The sequence below is a fragment of the Drosophila simulans genome, chromosome 2R, assembly GCF_016746395.2.
Source record: "Drosophila simulans strain w501 chromosome 2R, Prin_Dsim_3.1, whole genome shotgun sequence".
Classification (NCBI taxonomy): domain Eukaryota; kingdom Metazoa; phylum Arthropoda; class Insecta; order Diptera; family Drosophilidae; genus Drosophila; species Drosophila simulans.
The window spans coordinates 19,831,772-19,858,704 of record NC_052521.2 but is presented as its reverse complement, the minus strand read 5'-3'; the positions used below and the strand labels follow the sequence as shown (position 1 = coordinate 19,858,704).

At 46.1% G+C, this 26,933-nt stretch overlaps 4 protein-coding genes across 5 annotated transcripts; 3 read left to right on the top strand and 1 right to left on the bottom strand.

Annotated features, from left to right (window-relative positions):
* The first annotated feature begins 45 nt into the window (after positions 1–45).
* LOC6735748 (dynein regulatory complex subunit 2) lies at positions 46–3,167 on the top strand. The gene is made up of 5 exons (XM_002082625.4): positions 46–328; positions 392–644; positions 936–1,159; positions 2,085–2,663; positions 2,719–3,167. Exons 1-5 carry the CDS (start codon positions 188–190, stop codon positions 3,142–3,144), a joined length of 1,623 nt encoding a protein of 540 aa, XP_002082661.1. The 5' UTR covers positions 46–187; the 3' UTR covers positions 3,145–3,167.
* Positions 1,087–1,888, bottom strand: LOC6735749 (odorant-binding protein 59a). Its single transcript, XM_002082626.3, has 2 exons — positions 1,511–1,888; positions 1,087–1,417 (listed from the first exon to the last, which is right to left on the bottom strand). Exons 1-2 carry the CDS (start codon positions 1,871–1,873, stop codon positions 1,172–1,174), a joined length of 609 nt encoding a protein of 202 aa, XP_002082662.1. The 5' UTR covers positions 1,874–1,888; the 3' UTR covers positions 1,087–1,171.
* Positions 3,168–3,569: 402 nt separating the features above from the next.
* On the top strand, positions 3,570–12,064 carry LOC6735747 (protein sax-3). Of its 2 annotated transcripts, XM_016181355.3 has the most exons (18): positions 3,571–3,699; positions 4,531–4,763; positions 4,831–4,952; positions 5,195–5,375; positions 5,486–5,604; positions 5,665–6,118; positions 6,179–6,658; positions 6,716–6,798; positions 6,863–7,023; positions 7,085–7,166; positions 7,228–7,398; positions 7,461–7,553; positions 7,618–7,816; positions 7,872–8,146; positions 8,202–8,493; positions 8,557–8,789; positions 8,847–9,178; positions 9,276–12,064. In XM_016181355.3, exons 2-18 carry the CDS (start codon positions 4,613–4,615, stop codon positions 10,033–10,035), a joined length of 4,188 nt encoding a protein of 1,395 aa, XP_016029114.1. In that variant the 5' UTR covers positions 3,571–3,699; positions 4,531–4,612; the 3' UTR covers positions 10,036–12,064. The 2 variants fall into 2 exon arrangements, with proteins under 2 accessions (XP_039148253.1, XP_016029114.1); XM_039292319.2 differs by lacking the exon at positions 4,531–4,763 and having other exon boundaries at positions 3,570–3,699.
* Positions 12,065–15,518: 3,454 nt separating this feature from the next.
* On the top strand, positions 15,519–19,575 carry LOC27206600 (F-box/LRR-repeat protein 14). Its single transcript, XM_016181356.3, has one exon. The coding sequence runs from the start codon at positions 15,837–15,839 to the stop codon at positions 17,451–17,453; it is 1,617 nt and encodes a 538-aa protein (XP_016029112.2). The 5' UTR covers positions 15,519–15,836; the 3' UTR covers positions 17,454–19,575.
* Positions 19,576–26,933: the final 7,358 nt, after the last annotated feature.

The following is a 26,933-nucleotide window of genomic DNA, read 5'->3' as shown; positions in this document are numbered from 1 at the left end:
AAAGCGAAATTATATGGAGTGGGACTGGATGTGGGTGTGGGTGGGCTAGTGAATCTTGTCATGGCAACGCCGGCAGTCAATTTGTTATTTATTTTCCGAGGCGGCTCTTTGCTCGCCTAATTAGTCAGAGATTGGCCTTTGAAATTTGATAAGCTGATTTTTGGTAGCCGAAAAAGAAAACTAAATCATGGGCAAAAAGGGTAAAGGAAAAGGCAACAAATTGGCCAAAATGTCCGAGGAGGAGCGGGCCAGGTATTTGCAAATGAGGGCCGACATGGAGGAAGAGACGAGACGCCGGAAAATGCAGCTCATTTCCATGTACATGAAGGTAACACGCCACGAATTTGCAATAAATCAAAATCCATATAGTTGGCTTCTCCCATTAAAATAGAACAAATTGAAAAGGGAGGATGCTTTTGGCCGACTCAATATGGCTAAAATCAACCAGGAGTGGCGCAGCATTTTGCGCCAGGTGAAAATCCAGGAGCTACGTCGCGAAATCGTCGATGTGGAGTCCTTCTTTCAGGAGGCTCTAAAGCGCAAGGATCAGGTGATCCATCGCCTAATTGCTCACATCGAATCCACCGAGGATATGTACGCCAATTTGCAGCAGTCACACATGGAGAACATCACCAGGATAGTTGGTACGATTGGGATAACCTAACATTTACCATATTTGACTTCTTTAATGACTGTTATCTTATTCCTTTACAATATTTAATATTTCTTATCCTCAAAACGAATGGATTTCCCAAATATATTATGCTTTTGTTAATGTTAACATTGAAATATATGGAAATTCAAAAATTATTGGAGTATTTTGATGTACATATTATAAACAATAAGAATTGTAAAGAGAAAATTAAAATAGTCACAAACCATACAACGCAACTAGCCCTCATTCCTAACCCATTTCTTTCTTATCCTTTACCCAGATACCCATAGAGATCGCATCGAGTTCTTTCGAACGATCTACGAGGACGACAAGCAGGCGGTGCTGAGCCAGTGGGAGCAGGACTCCGCCGCGTTCAAGGAGATGCATGCCCAGAAGCAGCAGCAGCTGGAGTGCGTCTTCTATCAGCTGGAGGAGAACACCGATGGCGGGATCCGGGACAACCACGAGCGCTTCTTGGACCGCTGCGAGGACCTAAAAAGTGGGGTAAGTTTACTCCTAGTTGAAGAGCATGTTGCCGTGCTCCTCCCAATCCTCGCACTGCGCCTTCGCGTACTCCGACATGCACTTGACCAGTTCCCGGGCCGCCGAGCACTTGTGGTGCCGGCCCCTTCCGTTGCTCTCCAGATAGCGGAAGCACTGCTGCACGGTGTCCGTGAAGAAGTTGCGCAGCTCCCGGTCCCGAAGGTCCTTGGTCAGCAGATAGCTCACCTTGCGCCGATCGGGCATCCCATTGCCATCCACCTGTGGGTGAGAATCGAGAGGGATAAGCTCCTACTTCTCTGAAGGAGTTCGACTTCGAAGGTGGCTTTGAAAGGAATCTCTTGGAGCACCTACCATATTCATCTCCTCGAAAAAGCACTGGGCCACACACTGACCTCCATCGTTGCTGGTATGGTTCCTGCCATCCGATTGCCTTAGTCCTCGCTGCCTTCGATTGCCATAGCCGCCCCTGTTGCCGGGATTCCTGTCCTGCTCCTCCTGATCCTGATCCATTCCGTAACCGTACTCATAGCCATTTCCTTGCCGGCCCTGTCCACCTCGTCCTCGATCGTCGTCCTCGTCCTGGCGATGCATACAGTTGCGCACAGTTCGCTTGAGCTCCGCTTCACTGAGTCCTTCCTGGGATCTGCATTTCAGTGCGTAAATGGAGCAGGTGCCGCTGCTCAAGCAAATCAGCAGCAGAATCAACTGTTTCATCTTGGGAACTGAATGGATGAGCAGCTATGCCCACTTTATTTATAGTTCTGGGGAATGGCATCCAAATTACAGAGTGACTGACGCACAATGAACCAAGTCACTTATCAATCTTCATTTTACAATTGCGTGCAATGCTCTTCGATTTTTATATTTTAGTTTAAAGGTTATTTAATAGTTTTTGAAAACATGTTAATCTGAACCCCACTTTCAGATGCAACTACAGCTGGAGCAGATCACCTCCAGAGGTGAAGCTCGGCTGGAGAAGCTATGGCAGGAGTATCAGGGTGTTCTGGCGGGCTACTGTCAGCACATCGAGGGCTTTTACTCGGAGTACGTGGATCTGAAGCAGCGGGATGAGGAGGCAGCCCTCCAGATTAGCCAGCAGACCCACGAAATCGAGCACCTGGTGGACCAACTGGCCAATTTGCGTCTGGTCTCCGAGGAGTTCTACATCAAGCAACAGGGCCAACTGGAGCAGCGGCAAGCCATCAAACAGCAGTTGACCGATCGACTGAGGGAGCTGCGCACCTGTGTGGAGCAGGAGGTGTCCAGGGATCACCAGTTGTTCAAGCTGATGTCTGTGGAGAGCTACAATGCCTTGGAATTCCTGCAGGAAACTGTGGCCAAGGGCGAGACCCTGGCACAGCTGTCTGCGGTCTGTGCCAAGATGGAAACCCAGCGAGAGAGGATGTTCCAGTTGCCGGAAATATCCAAGGAGATTATCGAGATTCGAGATGTAGAGGAACAGTGTAATGGTTCCTTGACTGACCCAGCAACTGATCTTCTCAAGGTGGGTAAAAACCCAGTAGGTAATTTCCTCATTTAACATTTGTTTAACCTACCAGGACGAGGTGGCCGTGGTACCCCAAATGGAGTCCTTCTGGCGACGCGTCAACAACGTGGCCGTGGACGTGGCCTGCCTGAAGCAACAGAAACGTCGCCTGGAGGCGGAGAACAGCCAGCTGAAGGCGCAGCTCCAGGAATATCTGGTCAATTTGAACATTGCCCACGGCTCCAATAGCCACGTCCACAGCTATCTGGCCCGACGGCCCAAGAGCATGTCCGTGGACAGAGTGTCGCGCCTGCAGCTCCAGCCCAAGCTGGTGAAGAGTGCCCAGCCGACTGGTCGTCGCCCACCGGCGCCCACTCCGCCCACATTCCACTTGCATCCGGGACGCAGCCGAGCGCCTGCCTTCGAAGCCAACCTCTCCAACGTGGTTCGTTCGAGGACTTTGGCTAGGGGAAAGATGAACCTGGCTAGAATGGATTAATTTGCTAGACTCTGTAATTATTTGATTACCAGGGAAACTATATTAAACAAACCACCTTAAATTTGTGTAGGAACTATTCTCTACCATAACAATCTATATATTTTGATAGTATTTTACAAATTACCTTCAAAATCAATTGTAAAATATACGTATTTAAGCAATCATATACAATTTATATAGATATTCTGAATAAAACTGAATTTTTTAATAACCATTCAAAATTACTATGCATACTTTAATTTAAATATTTATATTTTATTAAAATCTTAAAACATAGTTGATATATCATTCGTTTTCAATTTCAATATAACAGAAATTAACTACAGATTCAAATAGTTACTCTACGCGGCGCTACCAGATCAACTGATAAATTTGTCCTCTGGTATTTTCGAGTATTCCTTTTCGGTACACCCCAAAATATATCGATATATCGATTCCGGGCGTTGCGCTCTCAGATTTCCACAGACACGACCCACGTCCAATTGTGAGTTTTCGCTGCGCCGTGAATCGCACTAAAGAGCAGGAAAATAGTTAATTTCCAACAGTTAAATTGGAGTAAGTGTGCCCCCAAGAAAGTCCGATCCAACCGCGAAGCTACCATTCGAAGTAGATACTCGTTTTCGGGGATTACAAAGTGCAGCTGCTGCGGATGTAAAGCAAATATTACAAGGAGTTATAGATACAACACTCTGTTATAGATATAGATACAACAACAAGGGGGGAAGTCCCAGGAACGGCAGGCGGTGCGAGCGAGAGGCAGCTAGAAGGGCAGTGAGTGCGAGTGAGAGGGGTGGCGGGGCAGTTCTTGTTCTTGTAATTTTACCAAAAAGAAATTTCGTTCGGGAAATGTGGAAAATGTGCGCGAGGAGAGATGATGGAGAAAACAACCCCGAAAAGCGAGCAATCGTCGAATAAATACCAACAAAAACTTACACTGCGCGGCTGATTAATAAAATCCATAAAAATAAAAACCAAATCAACGAACGATACAAAAAGCGTTAGAAAGAAAGTGTGAGAACGTGAAATCAAAACTCCGAATCAGAATTTGGATTGTAAATTTTCGGGTCGGTGCGACTGAGACTGAGAGATAAACACAAAGGCAGATAAATACGGAAATAAAATTAATGGAAAACCAGCATAGGCACATGTGTGTGGGTGTGTGAGTGTCCAAGTGTGCGTGAGTGTGCGTGTGTGTGCTTATCGCATGGAAATGCAAGCGTAAGTGGAGCAGGCGAGAAATAATTTCGAGTTTTGGACAGATAAAAAGCAAAAAGCAAAAAGCAAGTAAAGCCCATAAATGCCTAGCCATAATGCCGCCACGCCTACATATGTAACAGCTGCCCACATTTCGTTAACCCACATACTATCACCTATCATGAATCGCAGGACCCAAAAACAACGCCAAAATGATCGCCGCTGCATTGGGTCATCTGTAGAGTCGCCATTGCAACAGCACCACCACCATAAAATGCATCCCATGCATCCCGAAATCCACGCCATCGCCCGGAGCACGAGCACCACTAATAACCCATTTCGCAGTCGGAGCAGCAGGATGTGGCTCCTGCCTGCCTGGCTGCTCCTCGTCCTGGTGGCCAGCAATGGCCTGCCAGCAGTGAGAGGTAAACCCATCCTGGGTAATCCTCCCCAGGCACAGTGGCTAATCCACATCCTCCCTACTCCTTTCAGGCCAGTACCAATCGCCGCGCATCATCGAGCATCCCACGGATCTGGTCGTCAAGAAGAATGAACCCGCCACGCTCAACTGCAAAGTGGAGGGCAAGCCGGAACCCACCATCGAGTGGTTTAAGGTACCCACCAAATAATACTTTCCTAACTTGAATCACCATTACACTGACAGAAGAGGGCTTTAACTTTATGCTTTCATATCAATATGGTACAATTATTAACCTTTAATTTTCAAAACCATAATGAATTCAAAGATATAAGTTATACAAAATATAAGTTGTTTTGAGTAGTTGTTTTTTTCCGTGTATCCTTCGAAACCGAACCGAATCGTAACTCAATCACCCCCTCTTCTTTCCGCTCTCAGGATGGCGAACCCGTCAGCACCAACGAAAAGAAATCGCACCGCGTCCAGTTCAAGGACGGCGCCCTCTTCTTCTACAGGACAATGCAGGGCAAGAAGGAGCAGGACGGCGGAGAGTACTGGTGCGTGGCCAAGAACCGAGTGGGCCAGGCCGTTAGTCGCCATGCCTCGCTCCAGATAGCTGGTAAGTTAGTCCGCCACTCCAGTCTGCAACTTGTCTGCCCACACGCCCAGCTTTGTCTCCGATTATAATGTGTTTTTTTTTTTGATATTTTTGCAATGTTTCTTCGCCAGTTTTGCGCGACGATTTTCGCGTGGAGCCCAAAGACACGCGAGTGGCCAAAGGCGAGACGGCTCTGCTGGAGTGTGGGCCGCCCAAAGGCATTCCAGAGCCAACGCTGATTTGGATAAAGGTGGGTTCCGAAAACCAGACTGCGAAAGTCAGTTGTCTAAACCGCTTTTTGTGCTCTTAGGACGGCGTTCCCTTGGACGACCTGAAAGCCATGTCGTTTGGCGCCAGCTCCCGCGTTCGAATTGTGGACGGTGGCAACCTGCTGATCAGCAATGTGGAGCCCATTGATGAGGGCAACTACAAGTGCATTGCCCAGAATCTGGTAGGCACCCGCGAGAGCAGCTATGCCAAGCTGATTGTGCAGGTCAAGCCCTACTTTATGAAGGAGCCAAAGGATCAGGTGATGCTATACGGCCAGACTGCCACTTTCCACTGCTCAGTGGGCGGTGATCCGCCTCCGAAAGTGTTGTGGAAAAAGGAGGAGGGCAATATTCCAGTGTCCAGAGCGCGAATCCTTCACGACGAGAAAAGTTTAGAGATATCCAACATAACGCCCACCGATGAGGGCACCTATGTCTGCGAGGCACACAACAATGTCGGTCAGATCAGCGCTAGGGCTTCCCTTATAGTCCATGGTAAGATTAAGTTCCATTCTCAAAGAATCACGTTTTAATCTTCAATTGTTTTCATTAAAGCTCCTCCGAACTTTACGAAAAGACCCAGTAACAAGAAAGTGGGACTAAATGGCGTTGTCCAACTACCTTGCATGGCCTCCGGAAACCCTCCGCCGTCGGTTTTCTGGACCAAGGAAGGTGTATCCACTCTCATGTTCCCAAATAGTTCGCACGGAAGGCAGCATGTGGCTGCCGATGGAACTCTGCAGATTACGGATGTGCGGCAGGAAGACGAGGGCTACTATGTGTGTTCCGCTTTCAGTGTCGTCGATTCCTCTACAGTACGAGTGTTCCTGCAAGTCAGCTCGGTAGACGAGCGTCCACCTCCGATTATTCAAATCGGACCTGCCAATCAGACACTGCCGAAAGGATCAGTGGCTACTTTACCCTGTCGGGCCACCGGAAATCCCAGTCCACGTATCAAATGGTTCCACAATGGACATGCCGTACAAGCGGGCAATCGATACAGCATCATCCAAGGAAGCTCACTGAGAGTTGATGGTAAGTTGGCGATAAAAGTCCTCGTTTCCATTTAAAACAATATCATTATCCCTTTAGACCTTCAACTTAGTGACTCTGGTACCTACACATGCACTGCATCTGGCGAACGAGGAGAAACTTCCTGGGCTGCCACATTAACGGTGGGTTTGAGGGTTAATCCCGTGAGCCATTGTAAAACTAACCAACCAATAACTGTCACTTTAGGTCGAAAAACCCGGTTCTACATCTCTTCACCGGGCAGCTGATCCTAGCACTTATCCTGCTCCTCCAGGAACACCTAAAGTCCTGAATGTCAGCCGCACCAGCATTAGTCTTCGCTGGGCTAAAAGCCAAGAGAAACCTGGAGCTGTGGGCCCAATCATTGGGTGAGTGAACGCGGCGCACCCATTTAATGAGATCATCAATAAATTTGATTTTGTATTGCAGATACACTGTTGAGTACTTCAGTCCGGATCTGCAAACTGGTTGGATTGTGGCTGCCCATCGAGTCGGCGACACTCAAGTCACTGTAAGACAAGCGTTGAATATTTAAGTTTCCTCATGACTCACATTCTGCTATTTTTATATAGATCTCGGGTCTCACTCCTGGCACTTCGTATGTGTTCCTAGTTAGAGCTGAGAATACTCAGGGCATTTCAGTGCCCTCCGGCTTATCAAATACAATTAAAACCATTGAGGCGGATTTCGATGCAGCTTCTGCCAATGATTTGTCAGCAGCTCGAACTTTGCTGACAGGAAAGGTAAGCTAACATAATCAATCACTAGAAGCGAAATCCGAAAACTAAATCATGTGTTTAAACAGTCTGTGGAGCTAATAGATGCCTCGGCTATCAATGCTAGCGCCGTTAGACTTGAGTGGATGCTCCACGTGAGCGCTGATGAGAAATACGTAGAGGTAAGACCATCCTCTATTGTTTATAAACAAACCAAGCTTATATTTTTAATACCTTTTCGTCTAGGGTCTGCGCATACACTATAAGGACGCCAGTGTACCATCCGCACAGTATCACTCGATCACTGTCATGGATGCCTCTGCAGAATCGTATGTGGTGGGAAACCTTAAGAAGTACACCAAGTATGAGTTCTTTCTAACACCCTTCTTTGAGACCATTGAAGGACAGCCAAGTAACTCCAAGACAGCCCTCACCTATGAAGATGGTAACAACTAGAAAGCTAAGTTAAGTGCTGGGTATTTATATTCTCTCGATTGTAGTTCCCTCCGCACCACCGGATAACATTCAGATTGGCATGTACAACCAAACAGCCGGTTGGGTGCGTTGGACTCCGCCACCCTCCCAGCACCACAATGGCAATTTGTATGGCTACAAGATTGAGGTCAGCGCAGGGAACACCATGAAGGTGCTGGCCAATATGACTCTTAACGCCACCACCACATCTGTGCTCCTAAACAACCTAACCACCGGAGCTGTGTACAGCGTGAGGTTAAACTCCTTTACCAAGGCAGGAGATGGACCTTACTCCAAACCGGTAAGTTCACAGAGATTTTATTTGAATCATTTTATATCTTCTTATTATTCGGCAGATATCACTATTCATGGACCCCACCCATCATGTGCATCCGCCACGAGCACATCCAAGCGGCACCCATGATGGCCGACATGAGGGACAAGATCTCACGTATCATAACAATGGCAACATACCCCCTGGCGACATTAATCCCACCACTCACAAAAAAACAACTGACTACCTATCTGGACCGTGGCTAATGGTGCTAGTCTGCATCGTTCTTCTAGTGCTGGTTATTTCGGCGGCTATTTCGATGGTCTACTTCAAGCGCAAACATCAAATGACCAAGGAATTGGGTCACTTAAGTGGTTAGTGTTGACTTTAACTAACTTATTTTCAATACAATATAACAAAATACATATCTTTTCTAGTGGTCAGTGACAACGAAATAACCGCATTGAACATCAATAGCAAAGAGAGCCTGTGGATAGACCATCATCGTGGCTGGCGAACTGCCGATACTGACAAAGACTCGGGATTGAGCGAATCAAAGCTACTATCCCACGTAAACAGCAGCCAATCCAACTACAATAACTCCGATGGAGGAACCGATTATGCAGAAGTGGACACCCGTAACCTTACCACCTTCTACAATTGTCGCAAGGTGAGAATCGTATAAATTACGCCATAACACAATTACTTACAGAAAATATTCTTTCAGAGCCCCGATAATCCAACGCCATACGCCACCACTATGATCATTGGTACCTCTTCCAGCGAGACCTGTACCAAGACAACATCTTTAAGCGCCGATAAGGACTCGGGAACTCATTCGCCCTATTCTGACGCATTTGCCGGCCAGGTTCCAGCGGTTCCTGTTGTCAAATCCAACTATCTTCAGTATCCGGTTGAGCCGATCAACTGGTCAGAGTTCCTACCCCCGCCGCCAGAACACCCACCTCCGTCATCTACCTATGGATACGCACAAGGATCTCCTGAATCTTCGCGGAAGAGCTCCAAAAGCGCAGGTTCCGGCATTTCTACAAATCAAAGGTACATTAATATATTCAACTAAATCATACTAAAGTTACTCTTTAAATAGTAGTTACTGCCATTGTGTTCTGTGACTAACACTTTTATACCCTTGCAGCATTTTAAACGCCTCCATACACAGCAGCTCCTCAGGCGGCTTTTCCGCTTGGGGTGTTTCGCCCCAATATGCTGTCGCCTGTCCCCCGGAAAACGTTTATAGCAATCCGCTGTCGGCGGTGGCTGGCGGCACCCAGAACCGCTATCAGATAACGCCCACAAACCAACATCCGCCACAGTTACCGGCCTACTTTGCCACTACGGGTCCAGGAGGAGCTGTACCACCCAACCACCTGCCATTTGCCACACAGCGTCATGCAGCCAGCGAGTACCAGGCTGGACTCAATGCAGCGCGATGTGCCCAGAGCCGCGCCTGCAACAGCTGCGATGCCTTGGCCACACCCTCGCCCATGCAACCCCCACCGCCAGTTCCCGTACCCGAGGGCTGGTACCAACCGGTGCATCCCAACAGCCACCCGATGCACCCGACCTCCTCCAACCACCAGATCTACCAGTGCTCCTCCGAGTGCTCAGATCACTCGAGGAGCTCGCAGAGTCACAAGCGGCAGCTGCAGCTCGAGGAGCACGGCAGCAGTGCCAAACAGCGCGGGGGACACCACCGTCGACGAGCCCCGGTGGTGCAGCCGTGCATGGAGAGCGAAAACGAGAACATGCTGGCGGAGTACGAGCAGCGCCAGTACACCAGCGACTGCTGCAATAGCTCCCGCGAGGGGGACACCTGCTCCTGCAGCGAGGGATCCTGTCTTTACGCCGAGGCGGGCGAGCCGGCGCCTCGTCAAATGACTGCTAAGAACACCTAAGGATGAAGTATTTGGGACTCCCCGAATAGGGGGATTAGGATTAAAGATAGCATCTAGTCTAACTCTTCATTCATATCGAACTGGAAATCAGTCTAGGAACTGAGTGAACTCAAAGTTTCTGCATCAGTTATCGAATAGAATAATTGATGCCTGGAGTCCACTACAACATGCGTCTTCTCCAGATTCAGAAGTTGAAAACTGATGCTACCAGATAAAGAGAAAACATGTTGCAGTGGAATCTTCGGTACTACACTCAGATACACAAAAACACACTTGTCACAATCATGGGGGCATTGTGCAGCTTTAGCAATTACGAATTTTTCCATTATCACATCTACCAGCGTAGAGACTCATAGACAGGCACAGTGCCCCCCCATCCATGCACCACAGAAATGTTTCCCCAATGGGAAACGAGAACCTTTGTACTTAAGAGACGCGAGTGCTGTACGATAGATATTGCTTCATGAGCGCGAGGAGATAGTAATCACTACATAGCAGGGATCTGTGTCCCAGCAGAACTTCATTAAAATACGTACTCAAAGGAACTTATAGCAGATGATAAACCAGATCAGGCCATAGCAAGTACACACAAGACGGTGGTTACTCACGACGAATGTAGTTAGAACCAAAGTACACCATTTGTACAGCATGTTTTGGGGCTTTCGAATCGGTCCTAGTCAATAGGCTTGATAGCGATACAATACGATACGGATTACGATACTTGTATGCAAACTCTTTCATATCTACGATCACAATCGAGCACTTGTCTCCGACTCGAACTGTGGGGAGTTGAGTGGAGTTTGGAGCGACAAGTGAAACGGCAGTTGCAATGTTTAATGGTTAGTGCTTTTCTATAACAAGGAATAATATACTTCATTGACCCAGTGAATATATATATATACATACTAAACGACACACCACACTACTACTTACATACATAGCATTTAGACGAGTTGAGGAGCTGCACATGGCCAGCCGAACCAACCCCAGTTGTCCGTTCCGTTATCCTGTCCCTGTGCAGATCCCTCCAAGACACAATGTTTTCTACAATCTTGCATTTTGAAAAGTCTAAAATGTACCTGTGATATAACCCCATTATACATTATAGTATTTTAATAATTTTTATATTTATGGTTTCCTAATTTTGAGTCGCGTTTTTTGTTCATTCTGTTCGATCGACGAGGAATGTTTGTTAGAAGTCCCCACACAGACGGATTTTTTTGGGCGAGTATATAGCATAATTTAGATCTTAGGCACGTACCACATTAGAAATGCAAAATGGATATATCATCAAATCAAATCGAATCGAATCGAGGTGGAGGAGAGAAACGCTCAGATAGTTCGGCTCGCCGAAGAGGCCCAGCCACTTTTCCACTAAACCCCGGATCGTGAGTTGAATTGGAAAAAAAGGGGGCTCGGGAGAAGTGGTTGGGCGTACGAGCTGTGGATATACGAAGTATCCAGGGGGACTAGAGTCAACGAATCGTTTAAACAATACTAAACACATATGCATTACACTTACCTATATAGAGATCATATAGCACCTAGAACCGCGCATGTATCAAATCAAATCAAAATATGCTTTAGCATACACTCACACAAATCCACTTCCTTGCTAGCCGCCCAGATCGGCCGGCATGTACATATATATATTATATATATACATACAACATACTCCTAATCCCAGTATCGAATCCAACTTGCTTGAGTTGAACTGCCCTTCCGTAGCCATATACATATAGAGAAAGCATAGTTGGGTCTGGGTTTTAATAATTAGCAACTAGATTCTAGCGTTGTGTAACGGGAGTATTTTAAAGTCATAGCGTAAACGAATTTTAAGAACGAAACGAACCCTTTAACGAAGCGGACATTTAATTTTTAGTGCGTAATGCCATAAACGAACTTTTTCAAAAGCAAAAATAATAACTGACATTTACTTACGATATAAATACTATATCTAGATATATACATATAGCATTTAAAATTACATAAACAATAAAGGAACATTTTACATATATGTGGAAATTAAGCCGTTTGTTTTGTATATCTGAAGTTGAAGTTCTTTAAAAGGAAGTTCCTAAAACGTACTCATTTTTAGGATGCCTTTCCTTTATCCTGAGTGCACACTTATTTTCGCATTTCCTGGTACCACTTCAGTTTTTATTTGACCATTCCTTGGCAGTAACGGTCTCCGATCGCCTGGCGGATATCAACATATGTACTTCTCCAGAATTCCTCTTCAGCTGCAGCGGAACTTTGCACTTGAGACGCCGACAACCCTTAGGATTATACCATGACCCCTCAATCCAGTTTCAGTTTACATCGGTCTACCGTTCATGTGAATCTGGATGTGTAAGTCGCTCCACAAGCTGGACAAGTGTTAATTCTCAACGGGACTCTATAAACTCATGTATCCTCTTTTCAAATGAGTCCACTTCAAGCTGCAGGACACGCCCTAGGATCGGAAATTGGCTGCTTTCGTCGAAGAGGGGGACTTATGGAGATCGTTTTATGATCCGAGATTAGATTGTGGGTGAAGGATGTTGAAGTGTTAAACCAAGCTGAGGGTTTCATATTTAAACTTATGTGGAAAAATTATCCAAGAAGAACTTTTATTGACATTGAACTCCAAATTTATTATCGATTTAAGGGTGATTTCCGGATAGCATTCAACACATGTTTGTGTGCGATCAAAGGCAAATTATGTGATGTACTGAAACAAATATGTCACAGCTTGACGGTAGTTTCTGATGCCGGTGTCCAAAATCCCGCTACCAGCACCCATCCAATGGATCACACCCTTTTGCCAGGCAAGAGGTCAGAGCCACGAAGCGATGTGAGCTGGAAGAGATGCGGGCAGGCCACAAATTGGTCAGAGTTGGCGATAGCATCAATTGGACTTCATGGCGGCGCCTTTTGTGTTGTTTATCCCACTCTGGGCTGGCACACTGGATCAACCGGCTCAATCTGGATGCATCTGAATATGCATCTGGGTGGTGCAGCGAAGTGCTGTGGGATTTTTTTTTAGCCCTTATCGATTGGGTCATTTCAGATCATAATAGCTATATTTTGGATTAAAATGAAGTGAATTTAGATCACCAGCTCGATATCCTGGCAACTTAATGCCAAACTACACTCTCAATACAGATATGTACGTATAGATTGGCAGCTGTAAAACTTCATTTGATCTTTACCTGACTTCGATAATGTTTTGAAGTAAACTTAATCAATTATTTGGGGTAAGTATGGAGTTAAGACATCAATTGGCAGGTGTGCACATTTGCGGCTGCGTATTGCATATGCAGATTAATCCGTATCTTGTATCTGCTGGCCGCAGATAAGACAAGTAGCTATGCACTTTGAATTCGCTGGGCTGGCCCAAACATCGGTATATCTGCGTGGGCCATTTCCCTCATCCTCAGCTGCCTCATCTGCCCACGGAGATTGCATTTGGCCCGTTTGCACAGCGACTGCGTGTTGCACCTTTTCCGCTGGCTTTTGCTTCTACCTGTGATGCCCCAGCGGCAGCTTTAATGATCGTGATCATAGTACGCAACGCGCAAAAAGGAGGAAAGGACGGGCCAAGATGACGAGGAAGAGCCGGCCGAAAACCAATCGATTATTATATGTGCCGCACTATATTTCAGAGTCGGAGTCGCCGACGGAGGACTGTGGCCGATGCAGAGTTCCAGCGAAGAGATTATTTCTGTTTTCGATGGCCGCCTTGACACGTCCAAAAGACTGATAGAGGGAGAGATTGGCCCTTTTTGGCCAAACCGGTTTGACAGGTAGCAGGGGCAAGAGACAAGATGCGGTGGAGGGGGGCAGGAAGGTCGGAGGTACGCACGCCTTGCCCTTCTGCTCGGCAGGATAATGACTGTACGACTGCAAGGGTCCACGGCAGGAGGGCAAAGAAATCCTCGCAGGCTCTTATCCCTGCACTCAAAGAAATCTTTGGTTCGTTTGCCAAACTTTTAGCAGTACGTCAAACAATTCAATAGTTAGTAATAAAACGTTTATACATATGTAAACTATTTTAAACTTATTCCAAGTACTTAACCTTGTTAAGCATGTGTAGATACTTTGTATCTGCAAAGTAAATTGGAATACAGATACATTATCTTTAGATGTTACAAAATATAAATAAATAATTCAATTCTAAATAATCTAAGTATTAAGAAATTAATATAAATTCAGTAACTGGCTGACTGTAGTTTTAATAACTGCTCATTTTCTTTATGTAGTGTGCTTTTTTCTTAGTGTAGCAATGCCTCTTCAAATACAGGATTCTGATATCAGTACATGTTTGATGGTGCGGGTGTGAGCGTTTTGGGGTCAGGTAGAGACTCAGATTTTCCCAGGTCCTAGGTCCCTTTCTCGATTTCGATCCTCGTCCCTTTTCTTTTATTTTTTTAGAAGGCAAAGAAGACGGCGGCGTTTTCCTTTTTTAGTGGGCAAATGCAACAGAGAGGGATAGATGGAAAGTGCATGGCTTTCCTAGTATCAATAACAATGCCAGTTCGCTATTGTTGTGCCATCCGCTGGATTTGTGCATCCCAATCTGTTTTCTGAGTTTCTGTGTGTGCGGCAACGTAGTTTCTGCTTTTTTGGAGTTATCGTTAATATTTTCCTGGAAACCGGGATTGTGTTGTTGCTGCTCTTGCGTTCGCAGGTAGCGAGCAGCGATCGCACTCACACAGATGCGATAGAGAGAGAGACGGCGAGGGAGGCGAGAAAGACAGGTACCTGCTCGACTTCGGAATGCAGCGGCAGCAGAAACAACAAATGCGTCGGAGTTTGGCATTGAGTTTGGCTCGACGGGTAAAGAATAACCTGAAACATGGAGCTGGGGTCCAAAACCGAAAAACCCGAAAGATAAATCCAAGCCTGGTCTTATAACCAGTGTTAGTGATGAGAGAGCTGGTGAGAAGGGAAATATGGTGATGCCTCTCTTATCATAAGATGCAGGAGATCCTAAGTAGAACGCAACACAATGTCGAGAATCAAAAAATATATATGATAAATAATAAAAACAATGGGCCACAGATGAGTTTAAAAAGATATTCAAGCTTTAAGTTTCAGCAATTTTTAATGCTGCTTACGAGCAGTAGAGCTTATGTCTGAACCCAAATCATTTATATAGATCCACCCGCGCCAAATATTTAGACTTAAACAAGCCATGCTGGCTAAAAATCGACTTCACCGCAGAACTTGTGATAAAGGAGAGAATGTTCATATGCTGCCTTTTAATAAGAACTTTTGCCGAAAGTCGCAGAAAAACCACGCGTTGCAATCATTCTAATAAAAATGCCGCACAAAGTCAATTCCAAGTGCAATCGCAATGAAAGAACGACCGAACCGCACACACGGGAAATACAACAGACTGAACGGACGAATACCTACTCGCTACTCTCTACTCGCTCGAGAGAGCGGTGAGAGCGCTGAATACGCTCAGATAAAAATATGACCAATACCAACACAAACCCTCCGTATCTGTATCTGCATCTGTATTTCAGGCTAAAAGCAAGGCGCTTTGCCGCTGCGAGTTCAGTTTTTCTTTATCATCCGGTTCGTGCACATCGCGTCTCGGCCGCAAGAACAAAGAACACACAAATAGAACTTGGACTTCCAACTACACACAGTGCTCGAGTTAAGTGCAGTGAATAACCACAGTGAACCCTACTAGTCTTCAACTAAGCATAAAAACAGTAAAATGCAGCTCATATAGGATAGCCAATCCATCAGTTAATTCCAAAAGTAGCAGTCAAGCGACAAGCCAAGTGTAAAAGCAAGAGTAGGAGATGGCCACCAACACGGAGCTGCTGCCCTTCCATCATCAAACAATAGCGGTGTTAAACAATCTGAATAGCCACTGTGGCGGATCCGGGAGCAACGGAGCGGCCACCAGTGGCGGCTCGGCGATTGGCGGAGCAGGAGCCGGAGGAGCGCCCAGCTGGGCAATGGACGAACTCTATCAACAGACTGAGCTGCCCGGTCTGACGCGAACCGGAGCCACCACCACCCACCACCACCTGCTGCGCTTCACGCCCTACGCCCTGCACCACCGACCGCCGCACCACCAGCTGCAGACCTTGCCGCCGGCCCTCTACTTGCAGCATGCCGCAGCAGCTGCGGCGGCAGCGGCAGCAGCAGCGGCCCACGCCCAGCACCATCATCACCATCACCACCATCTCCCGCACAGACCAGCATCTCCGGAGAGCCCGCCGCCGGTGGAGGGCACCCACATAAGCAACCTGTTCCCGGAACTCCTCGAGCAGATATTCGAGCACCTACCAGTGAGGGATTTGGGTCGGGCAGCCCAGGTTTGCACTGCATGGCGGGATGCGGCCTATGCCAAAAGCGTTTGGAAGGGAGTCGAGGCCAAGTTGCACCTTAAGCGCTCCAGTCCAAGCCTGTTCAACTGCTTGGTCAAGCGCGGCATCAAGAAGGTGCAGATCCTATCGCTGCGCCGCTCGCTCAAGGATTTGGTCCTAGGCGTTCCGGCTCTGACCTCTCTAAACCTGAGCGGCTGCTTCAACGTGGCGGACATGAACCTGGGCCATGCCTTTAGCGTGGATCTGCCAAACCTCAAGACACTGGACCTCTCCCTCTGCAAACAGATCACGGACACGAGTCTGGGGCGGATCGCCCAGCATCTGAGGAATCTGGAGACCCTGGAACTGGGCGGATGTTGCAACATTACAAACACAGGACTGCTGCTCATTGCGTGGGGCCTGAAGAAGCTGAAGCACCTCAATCTGCGCTCCTGCTGGCACATCAGCGACCAGGGAATCGGACACCTGGCAGGTTTCTCGCGGGAAACGGCCGAAGGCAACCTGCAGCTGGAGTACTTGGGTCTGCAGGATTGCCAGCGGCTAAGCGACGAGGCTTTGGGCCACATTGCCCAGGGCCTGACCTCGCTGAAGTCGATCAACCTGAGCTTCTGCGTCTCGGTGACGGACAGCGGACTAAAGCACCTGGCCCGGATGCCCAAGCTCGAGCAGCTGAACCTGCGCTCCTGCGACAACATCTCGGATATCGGAATGGCCTACCTCACGGAAGGCGGCAGCGGGATCAACTCGCTGGACGTCAGTTTCTGCGACAAGATCAGCGACCAGGCCCTGACACACATAGCCCAGGGACTCTACAGACTGAGATCGCTGTCCCTCAATCAGTGCCAGATCACCGATCACGGCATGCTAAAGATCGCCAAGGCATTGCACGAGTTGGAGAACCTCAATATCGGACAGTGCAGCCGGATAACGGACAAGGGCCTCCAAACGCTGGCGGAGGATCTGACTAATCTCAAGACCATCGATCTCTACGGCTGCACGCAACTCAGTTCCAAGGGCATCGACATCATCATGAAGCTGCCCAAGCTGCAGAAGCTCAACCTGGGCCTCTGGCTGGTCAGGTGATGCGTCCACCACGACTGCAACGCCTGTGCGGCGAAGGAGGCCGCTCGCGGCTCTTATAATTCCCAACCATAGATTCCGGGCGGGAAAGAGAGGGCAGACAAGATACACTGAAAACTCATAGCTTTCGTTTGCCATACCACACGCTGTACTACATTTTTTTCGTACGAATCGAGAAACGAGCAGAGAGGCACAAAACAACGCAGCAACAACAAAAAGCAAACAATGAGGCACACACACAACACGCACACACACTGGCAAGCAGGCAAGCATGGCGAGCGGGCGGAGTTGGGGCAAAAGGGACAGAGACAGACGACGTCGGGGGATAGAGCTGCCAGCTCAGCGGGTTTAGTGATGTTTTCGTTGTTAGAAACATGTTTTTTCACGAGAATAGGTTTTGAAATGAGAAAATATCCCAAACGTATATTCTTTTTATAGTCGTACTTCCGTAACCTTCCATGTAAAAGTTTTTATTTGAGAACATTCGGTCCTCCAAAGTTAGGTAAAGTCCCTTTTACAAGACCTGAAGTTTCGTTGCAGTTTCTATGCTTAGAAAACAAAGCTTTTGTAAAAGGGACTTTTGCAAATGTAGACTAGTAATACTCACACAATAGCATTACTTACAGACGATTTTGACTTAACATAACTCTTTATAGCCAGAACTAGCTTTTTTCCCGCTAAGACCGGTCAGCTCTGCCCATGGAGCTCGCTCTGCTGCGTTGTTGTGTAGTGTTGTGTTCCTAGGGGGCCAGAGCGAGAGGGGAGATGCCGCTGGCGTCGGCTTACACGCACGCAGCGATAAAAAAAACGAAACAGAGAGAAAAAGAAAAAAGCAGGCAACAACAACAACTGCAGCTATGGCCGACAGCAACAAAGTGCATGGCGATGGAGACGCGCGATAAGCAGCAGGAGAGGGGGCGGGGGACAACGCAGGGAGCAAGGCGAGGAGAGTGGGCAGCACACACACACAGACAGCATAAACACACCCAAACACGCATGTGTGTGTGTGCAATGCAGGCCGCAGTTAAGCAGATGCAAATAAATTTAAATAGTTTATTTTAATTCACGCTTCGGCTACAAAAGCCAGCGTCCTCCATTGCCACAGCAACAACAAAAGCAACAGCGATAAAACAACAAAATGAGAAAAGCAAAAAGAGAGGGAGTAGCTCCACTCCGCTCTTTTCTCGCTCTCCACCGCATTTTTCTTGCCTTGTGCTGTGTGCTCCCTTTTTGTATCTTTGTATCTTAGTATCTTTTTGTTTTTGTGCCTCGGCGTTTTCTTCCCGACTTCGTTGCGAATTTGTTTAGTACAGCGTCGTTAGTAATGCCGTTTAATTTAGTTGATTAAAACGTAAACGTAAAATGTAACGAAAACTTAAGCGACAACAATGTTAATAGTAGCCACTTAATGAAAATGCGTAAACTCAATTCTTAGTTCTTAACATTTGTCAAGCCACAATTAGTCAAATAACGAAAAGGGGGAGAATAACCATTAACACAAGTTATAAAAACATGAAAAAACAACCTTGTTTAATAGCAAAAACTACACAAAACACACAAGAAAACACAAACGTTAAAGAAATTCTGTACATTTTTTATTGTTTAATTTATAAGTAAGCAAGCAAAAAAGAGAAGGTAACGATTGAAAAGAATACGCGAATTAATTCTTTTTTCTATTGTGATATAAAATGTATTGTATAAAAAAGAACACATAAGCAAGCAGCAACAAAATATTGCTAAACAATTACGTAATATTATTTAAGCAGCGAGGATTAAATTAAATAAATTAAAATTAAATCAATATGTACAATGTTATGTTAAGTCAGGATTATTCCTCCGATTCTCTGTTTTTCGATTAGTTAAATGAGCCCGAATTCGATGACCTTTTGTTGAACTGCAATATACTGAATGCCTTAATTCCATTTGCAAACTATATATTATAATTAACTATGTTGATTCTGAAAAACCCTTGAGTTTCGATTGCGAGTTTTCCCTAGATCTAAGTTATTTCGACAATTGATATTTCTGTTTTAGGAGGCGCAACCCCCAAAAAATTTGAGCGATACGATGTGGAAGGAGGAACGAAGAGAAAATAAATTAAATATGTATAAAAATTAAAAAAAAACCTGCCTGTGATTTTATTGATTGCACTGGGATGCTGCTGTTTATCTCGCTCGGCAAATGCGTAAATGTTTTGTGGGAAATTTATTTTATTCGGCACTACGCAAATGTGTGCGTGTGTGGGTTTCTGCATTTTGTAATGAACAAAGGGCCCAGCACTAATGCAATTGCAATGAAATGTGCAGCCAGCCAGAGATGCAGATGCCGATATATAAACATATGTGTATATACACACGCACACCAACACAAATGTGCGTGTGGAGCGTATGCGGTTGTGCAACGGACACACGCACACTCGCCCGCCTATGTACTGCAATTATTTATATTGCCTGCATTATGTATAGGCATCGATGCATTTACAAACACTTGCATTTATATACAAACTCACACACACACGCACGCACACAGGCACACGTAGGCGCAGCTTCATATCCCTGTGTACACATAACGGTTTTACTTGCTTGCTAACTGCTTAAATTTGCATTAAATGTGCGTATGCAACAAGAGCTGTGTGTGCGTGATTATGTACACAACGCACACTGCCGCAAAGGTATAAGCATGTATGTATGTACATATGTACTGGTGGGGAAACCACCCAATCGGAAATTTTATTCAATCGCCGGACCCCAAAATTAAAGCTTTAAATATCCCCAGGCAGATTTGTCCCGAGCTGAAAACTCGGATTCGCCATTTGATGCAACGATCCGATTTGCCAAGAGGCTTAACCGACGATGGTCCCGCAGTCCAGGGAAGTGCGGAGCAGAGGTCGAGATTGTAAAGGACTTTTATTTCATGTAAATCCATCGCAGTATAAGGGTTATCTTCTTACAAGATCAGATATTCTGGCAGCTTAGCTTGGTAACCTATAAGAAAGCGAATAGATTCAGATCGAGGCTTTAAAACTCCTGGTGTGCTATTTATTCATATTCTAAGTAAATTAAGAACTTGAATATTCTATAGAAATCTATTTATTATATTTACTTCTTTTTAAAAGTAAGAGTGCAAGTTATCATCTTAATTCTATTTAATAGTATAAGGTTTTGATCAGTTTTGGTTAGATTTCAGTTTGGAAAAGTTTCCACGCTCGGGGGCTTTACATCAAACTCTTCCAAGATTGTTAATTCCAAAGCTGCAAGTACAACGACTTGTTCTAATACATTAAATACATTCCAATTTGGAAATTTCCTTTCAGCGTTTGGACTCCCTTATATAGTACGTTGTAAGGTAAATCCCGGCATAAGGTTGGGTATTTCTAGTGCTACCAGCTGAACGGAGCTGAGCGGCCCGTTTAAGTTAGTTTTACTTAAAATGCAACTCACAAAACCTGACTTAAGCTCTCGCCGACCGCCCCATTCCTCCAGTGCTTCCTAGTCGAGACCTGAATCGGTGTGGTCTCCAGTCTCAGTCGCAGTCTGTGTTTCTGTTTCTATTTCTGTGTCTGGTACTGTTTGTGCCCCAGCTGCGAGTGGAAAATGCGACTGGAGCTGGGAGAGCGGTCGTGTGCCGGGCAAAATGTTGTTTAACCAACATTTGCATTCTATGAATTTTGAATTTTCTGAAACGCAGCCGTAAGAAAGCGTCGAGTCACGACAGCAACACGACTACAGGCTATGGGATATGGGGCTATTGGCTACCGACTATCGGCTATAGCCCCCCTTTTTCCACGCTTCTGGGGTCCATTTGCCTGATGTCAGACAGCCCGACTCTCCGCCCTAGGGCTATCGCTTATCTTATCAATGCGTCGACATGGGCAGGCAAACGGAGTCACCCCCCAACGGGCAACCACCCACCGTACGGGCCTCGTCACTTATCGGTCACGATGGGTGTGAGATGGTGGGCGGTGGGGGCTGTTGGTTACGATTTTCAGGGGAACTGCAATTGCATTTGCGTCGTGCAGAGGGGACAGCTGCAATTGTTACACGTAGAAAAGCAAAACAATGCCGTATCAGTTGGAAATGTTGTTTTAACTTAACTCGTTAGGCTTTTTTAATAAAGTTTACCAACATTTTCCATCAGTTTTCGGCTTAAACTTTGATATAGAGGTTATGCCAGAGGTTAACTCTCAACACTGCTAACCTTTATATGAGTTTTGCCTAGAATTAGAAAAACGATGTACATGAAAGATAATACCCAACTAGTTTTGTCAAATGACATTCCAATTAACCCAATGGTTAAGAGGTCATGACTCAAAACTGGCATTAGAAAACAGTCAAAGATTCAAAAGTATCAAACATAGACTAAGTAAAAAATCATACAATCAAAATAGATGAACAATTTGTGATATATTTTTATAGAGCTCAGATCTGTGTGGTGCATTCTCCCTGTGCGTGGGGCCTTCTTGGGGGGTGTCTCATTAGCATGGCCGTGGCAGTGAAAGCCATCGAGGGGGATCCTGTGTGTCGTATCCGGGTCTAACTCCCATTTATCAGCATTTTCCACACACTCGCCATGAGACGAATTCCAAAATCGATTCTATGTTGCTGCTGCTGCTGCTGCTTACACTTGGCCGTAATGTCGCACAGGGAGTTTGAGTTTGAGTTTGAGTTTGGGCTGGTGACTCGACGGCAGTCTGGCATCCAAATGTGTTCCTTCCACACAGATACACACGCACACACACTGTGTTGAGGGGAGGGTACGAGGACGAGGACGAGGACGTCGAGCAACCCTTCGCACATTTCCATTCCATTCCCTTTCGCTGCGATTCGTTCGGTCTAGCGCTTTGAATTCAAACCCCCGTTTTTTCAAAGGACTAACTTCAAATGCCGAAAATAAATGCCCAACTCCCCCCGCCCTCCCCCTCTGACCGTGCTCCCTCTTCGCCAAGGGAAATGCATTCTACGTACGTAAAAAAGTAGAAGGAACGAAGAAATTTTAATCCACAACGGACCCGTATGTGTGTCCCCTGGATACCCGGTCGCGTGTGTGTGAGTGTGCGTGTCATGGATACACATTTCGTGAATGCCGCCCAAGGTGACCAAGGAAGGATATGCGAGGCACCACCATTAGCCACAGCTAGAGCTGTAGCTGTAGCTGTAGCACCACCGAAACACAAAGCAGCACCACCATCTGCAATCGCAGCAAGGTTATCACAGCAGCCACACACACACACATCCGAATCTACCTGCCTTCCTTCGAATGGATGCGGATGTTGCATGCCAGGGATCGTTGGGCGTGGAATGTGGAAACAGGTGTCCTTGAATCCCTCGACCGAGAGCAGGAAGCATTCGATGACTAATCGCGGCGCTGAGAAGGGGAGTCTCCCTGGGAATCTCAGTCAAGTGGTATGCTCTTGGAGTTATGTGGCAGTATTTCAGATAAAAGTATTTATTCTAGATGTATCCTGATCCAAAGAGCATAATAAAAACCTTAATTTATCTTGTACAGTTATCTAGAAGCTAAGTTCTGAGTTTTTGAGCGATATGTTAAAGGACTCTGGATAGGTTCATTATATTATAAAATGAAATGTTTTGTTGTAAACTAGAATAGCTATACATTTGTTTTCAAGCCATTTAATTACAACTATATACTTCGAACTTCTATAAATCGCAGGAAAGTGAAAGTTATGACTAATAGACTTTTGTGAAATATAGCTAGAAACTCCAGTTTCCTTTGGTATTAAAGAGTTTCGACTTCAATCCCACTTCTTCCTTAGAAGAAAAGGGAAAATTGTAAAAATATCGCAGACAGTGGAATGTGAGCAAAACGGCAATATCAACATCAGCAGCGAATGTGAAACAAGCGCTGAGATACAGATACAAAACACTTATTTTTAATTTCGATGAATCACCATCGGTTTGGTTCAGTTCGCTTTGGGTTCAGTTCGGTTTTGGTTTTGGCTTTGGTGTTTTGGTTTGGTTCAGTTTGGCTGAAACGAAATTCAGCGACGTCGTCGATGACTGCATGCCTCGCACTGAAGACTGAAGACAGAAGACGGGAGAACGGAGAATTCGGGGAGCGGAGAACGGAGAACGGAAAGCCGAGAACAGAGACGACGCAAAACAAACTGAAAGAATGCACAAAGAGCAGACGACGATCAAAGCCAAAACGTAAGGAAAAACGTTACAAAAAAAGTTCTGGGGGAATAATACACACACATGCTCGAAAGTATCCCCAGTCGAGGGCCCCAACCCCTCCGACATTCCACAGACCCTACGCCAGTTGACAGAGATAAGGGGTTATCGTAGCGCTCAAAGTTTACTTCGAGGTAGGTTTTGCGTTCCTGTTGTTCCCCAAAAACTTATCTACCAATTGCTTCGTATTCTACGGATTGGCAAAGGAAGTAATGTGGTAAGCTTGGTACTCAAAAGATTCAAGCTACCTAAAATATTAAAATCTATATACAAGCTACATTCAATTGTACTGAAATTCATTCCTTAATTTATAGGTACGCAGCTTAAAACAGTCTGTACACTGCGAGAATAATTAACAATACAGCGAAAGCTTGCAAATTCAAAGATACCAAGCTACTACCTACGCCACAATCCATACAGATCGAAGTTCTTCCAACTCCATACAGATACAGATAGAACCTATTATTTTTTCGAGTGCCCGCCTTTGAGGAACATCGCAGGCGGCCTGTCAGCATCCTTTTGTGCGCAGGAGAATAGAGCAGCGGCGGAAGTGCTTTGTCGCCATTGATGTGACAACGACTTCCGCTGTCTCAGCCTGACCTGGCCAGTCCGGCTCTTTCGTCGGCCTGGACTGCTCGCAAATATTGATTATTCGAGATTGCGTGCCATATGGGCAACGGCAAGGTAAGGAGTGGAGCGGGGCGGCGGCGGAGCAGCGTTGTGAGGGGGTGGCTAAGTCACCGACAACGGCGCACATCAAAGGCTTCGTCAAAGTTCTCATTCTGGCGTTGTTGCTGTCGTCATTTGCATTTTGGCGGGTTCCCAATGAGAAGCGAGCGAAGGTCTCTCAAATTGATTGTGAGCCGCAAAACCTGGGAAAGACCTTTGCATATGCATGTCAAGAGTTGTCCGGTGTTCGGTGCTCGGTGCTCGGTGCTCAGTGCTCCATTGTTGTTGCAAGCTGGTGCTGTTGTTGTTGTGGTTGCATGTTGCTGCTGTTGCCAATATTGCTGCTCAGCCTGTTGCTTGGCTTCGCCTGGCAGCCGGGTTTCTGTGTCAGCCACCTGCCTGCCTGCCAGCCTGCCAGCCTGATCCGCCTTAGGATCTTTGCGACTCGTTTCAGCACCCTGCCCGCCCCCCTTGTGCTCCACAACCCGCTCCTGTTAATTGCTAAGGCTGACCGATGCCACGCCCCGAAATGAATATTAAAATGTGTTGCAACAAATACGAAGAGCACATGAATAAGTAAAAACCGTTGACCACTGCAGCCGGGAGCCAGGATAGCACTTCCTTTTGACCACAGCATTATCATCAAAGAGGGAGCAACTGGAGCTACAGAGTCTAAGTGAAATTTTAGATGCTCTGTAAGCATAACAAACTGGGACCGTTTAAATAAATATTACAAACACAATAAACCAATTGAATTTGAGATGATTTAAAAATATTTGTGCTTCGTTTTTGGAAACCCATTTCGTTTTCAATAAAAGCGTTTGAACAAAGTGACGTGATAAATTAGTCGACATCCTGGCGCAGGTTAGATTAGGGTATGGCTTTTGCATAAAAATGGGCACCCAAATCAAATGTAACCAAATCATTATCCGCAGCCACACAAAAATGACGTGCGTGCAACAAAAATGCAATCCGAATCGGAATTGCTGATGCACTGTGGCGATTGTGTTGTTGCTGCTGCTGCTGCTGACGCTGCTGTTGCGCCTCAATGTCGCTGCAGTGTGCTGTTGATGGAGTTGCAGCTATTGCTGCTGCAGTTTGTTCAGTACATGGTCGGAATATATTGTATATGCTTAATGGTGGGCGGTGGGGCGTGTGCGTGTCTGCCTTTGGGGGTGGCGCTGCTTTGGGGTTGCATTTGGTGGACAGGAAACTTGATAAGTTGCCCAGTACAAAGGAAATGCATGAAATGTGCATGGAATGCATCGTGTCTGTGGTTACTGTGTGTGCGTGTGTGGCTGTGCAGATAATTGCAATGTTTGATTATCTCATGCCTGCCCCGGAATGTAGGCAATAAATAATGAATGCAGTATTTTAAGTGTTTTTTTTTTGACCGCCTCTAAAGTTCCAAAATTATTTGAATTTTTCAGCAATGCATTTTTTTTTGTTTTATTAAACTTTTACATCGGTCCACAAGCCCTTTGAGCTGCTTAACTTAAGCACGACCGTTGCGTTTTCAAAACGTATTTCAAGCTCATTCAGCAACTGAGAGATACATTCAGCAGTCCAAACACAGATACTGCTCACCAATACCCTTACTGGAAAGAGAAAAGTCGCTCTGTCGCTCTCTCTCTCTCTCTCACTGAATGGAGGGGGGTGCACAAAATAGGGGGGGACAAATCCGCCCCAGAAAGTATCTCAATCGCTCGGCCCGCCTGCATCCACTCGATTTTCTCGATTCTTGCCGGGGCGATCGGCGCCAGCAAGTTGGGAATTCGTTGCCAATGCCGCATTCAGCCACATTTATACGGAACATTTTGGTGGCGGACGCACCATAAAGTAGCGGATACTTTTATCTGCCGCCTGCCTGCGTTGAATTTCATCGATTTTCAGATACTTTTCGGGGCGGCGCGCCAGCAAGTATGGGGAAATGTCAAACGCTCGACGGCGTGGCGGCGAATTCGCTACTTGATGGCTGCCTCAAATGGGCGCTGCGCCCCCCGCTCCGCTCCCTCGCAGCCGTAGATGTTGTAGCTGTAGCTGTAGATGTATCCGTAGCTATAGCCATACAGCTATTGCTGGAGCTTGCCGTCTTGCCTGGCCGCCTTGCCTTTCGCCTCCATTTTGCTCCATTCTGCCAGGGCTGCAGTTGCCATATTCTATATAGTACTTTGAAAATATTTGGTGTTTTAAACTTTAAGCTGGATAGTAACTATTGGAACTCGCAACTGTATAGTAAGCACAACTTGCAAGCTGGAACTTAAAGCAAATTACAAGATCTTCTAGCTAAGAAATAAATCATTTTATCCTAAAAAATACTTATCTGTTTGATTATCAAATCAATTAGATTATTAATTAGACCTAAATTAAAATGTATTATTTATTACTCACTGCCGAACCCGAAAACTCCAAGTTAGCCATACGCTATAATCTATAGTTCTCTTAAATATAGTCCTATCTACCTTTGTACTTTGTTCTCCCCCGGGAGTTACATACGCTTTTCTAGGGAGGGAGGGCACACATTCTTATCGGGCCTCCGTCAGCTGTACAAACCGAAAATATCATTTAATTTTCGGTGTTCCCCGATAAGGAAGCAAACTTGGGCTTCGATCGCAGATAGCGT

Excerpts from the sequence above, each read along its gene's own strand:
- LOC6735748 (XM_002082625.4), top strand. The coding sequence starts at position 188 with ATGGGCAAAAAGGGTAAAGGAAAAGGCAACAAATTGGCCAAAATGTCC. Across the intron at positions 329-391 it reads TCATTTCCATGTACATGAAG|AACAAATTGAAAAGGGAGGA; the intron begins GTAACACGCCAC and ends CCATTAAAATAG. Across the intron at positions 645-935 it reads GAACATCACCAGGATAGTTG|ATACCCATAGAGATCGCATC; the intron begins GTACGATTGGGA and ends TCCTTTACCCAG.
- LOC6735749 (XM_002082626.3), bottom strand. The coding sequence starts at position 1,873 with ATGAAACAGTTGATTCTGCTGCTGATTTGCTTGAGCAGCGGCACCTGC. Across the intron at positions 1,418-1,510 it reads TTTTCGAGGAGATGAATATG|GTGGATGGCAATGGGATGCC; the intron begins GTAGGTGCTCCA and ends TCTCACCCACAG.
- LOC6735747 (XM_016181355.3), top strand. The coding sequence starts at position 4,613 with ATGCATCCCATGCATCCCGAAATCCACGCCATCGCCCGGAGCACGAGC. Across the intron at positions 6,799-6,862 it reads CCTGGGCTGCCACATTAACG|GTCGAAAAACCCGGTTCTAC; the intron begins GTGGGTTTGAGG and ends CTGTCACTTTAG. Across the intron at positions 7,024-7,084 it reads GCTGTGGGCCCAATCATTGG|ATACACTGTTGAGTACTTCA; the intron begins GTGAGTGAACGC and ends TTTGTATTGCAG.
- LOC27206600 (XM_016181356.3), top strand. The coding sequence starts at position 15,837 with ATGGCCACCAACACGGAGCTGCTGCCCTTCCATCATCAAACAATAGCG.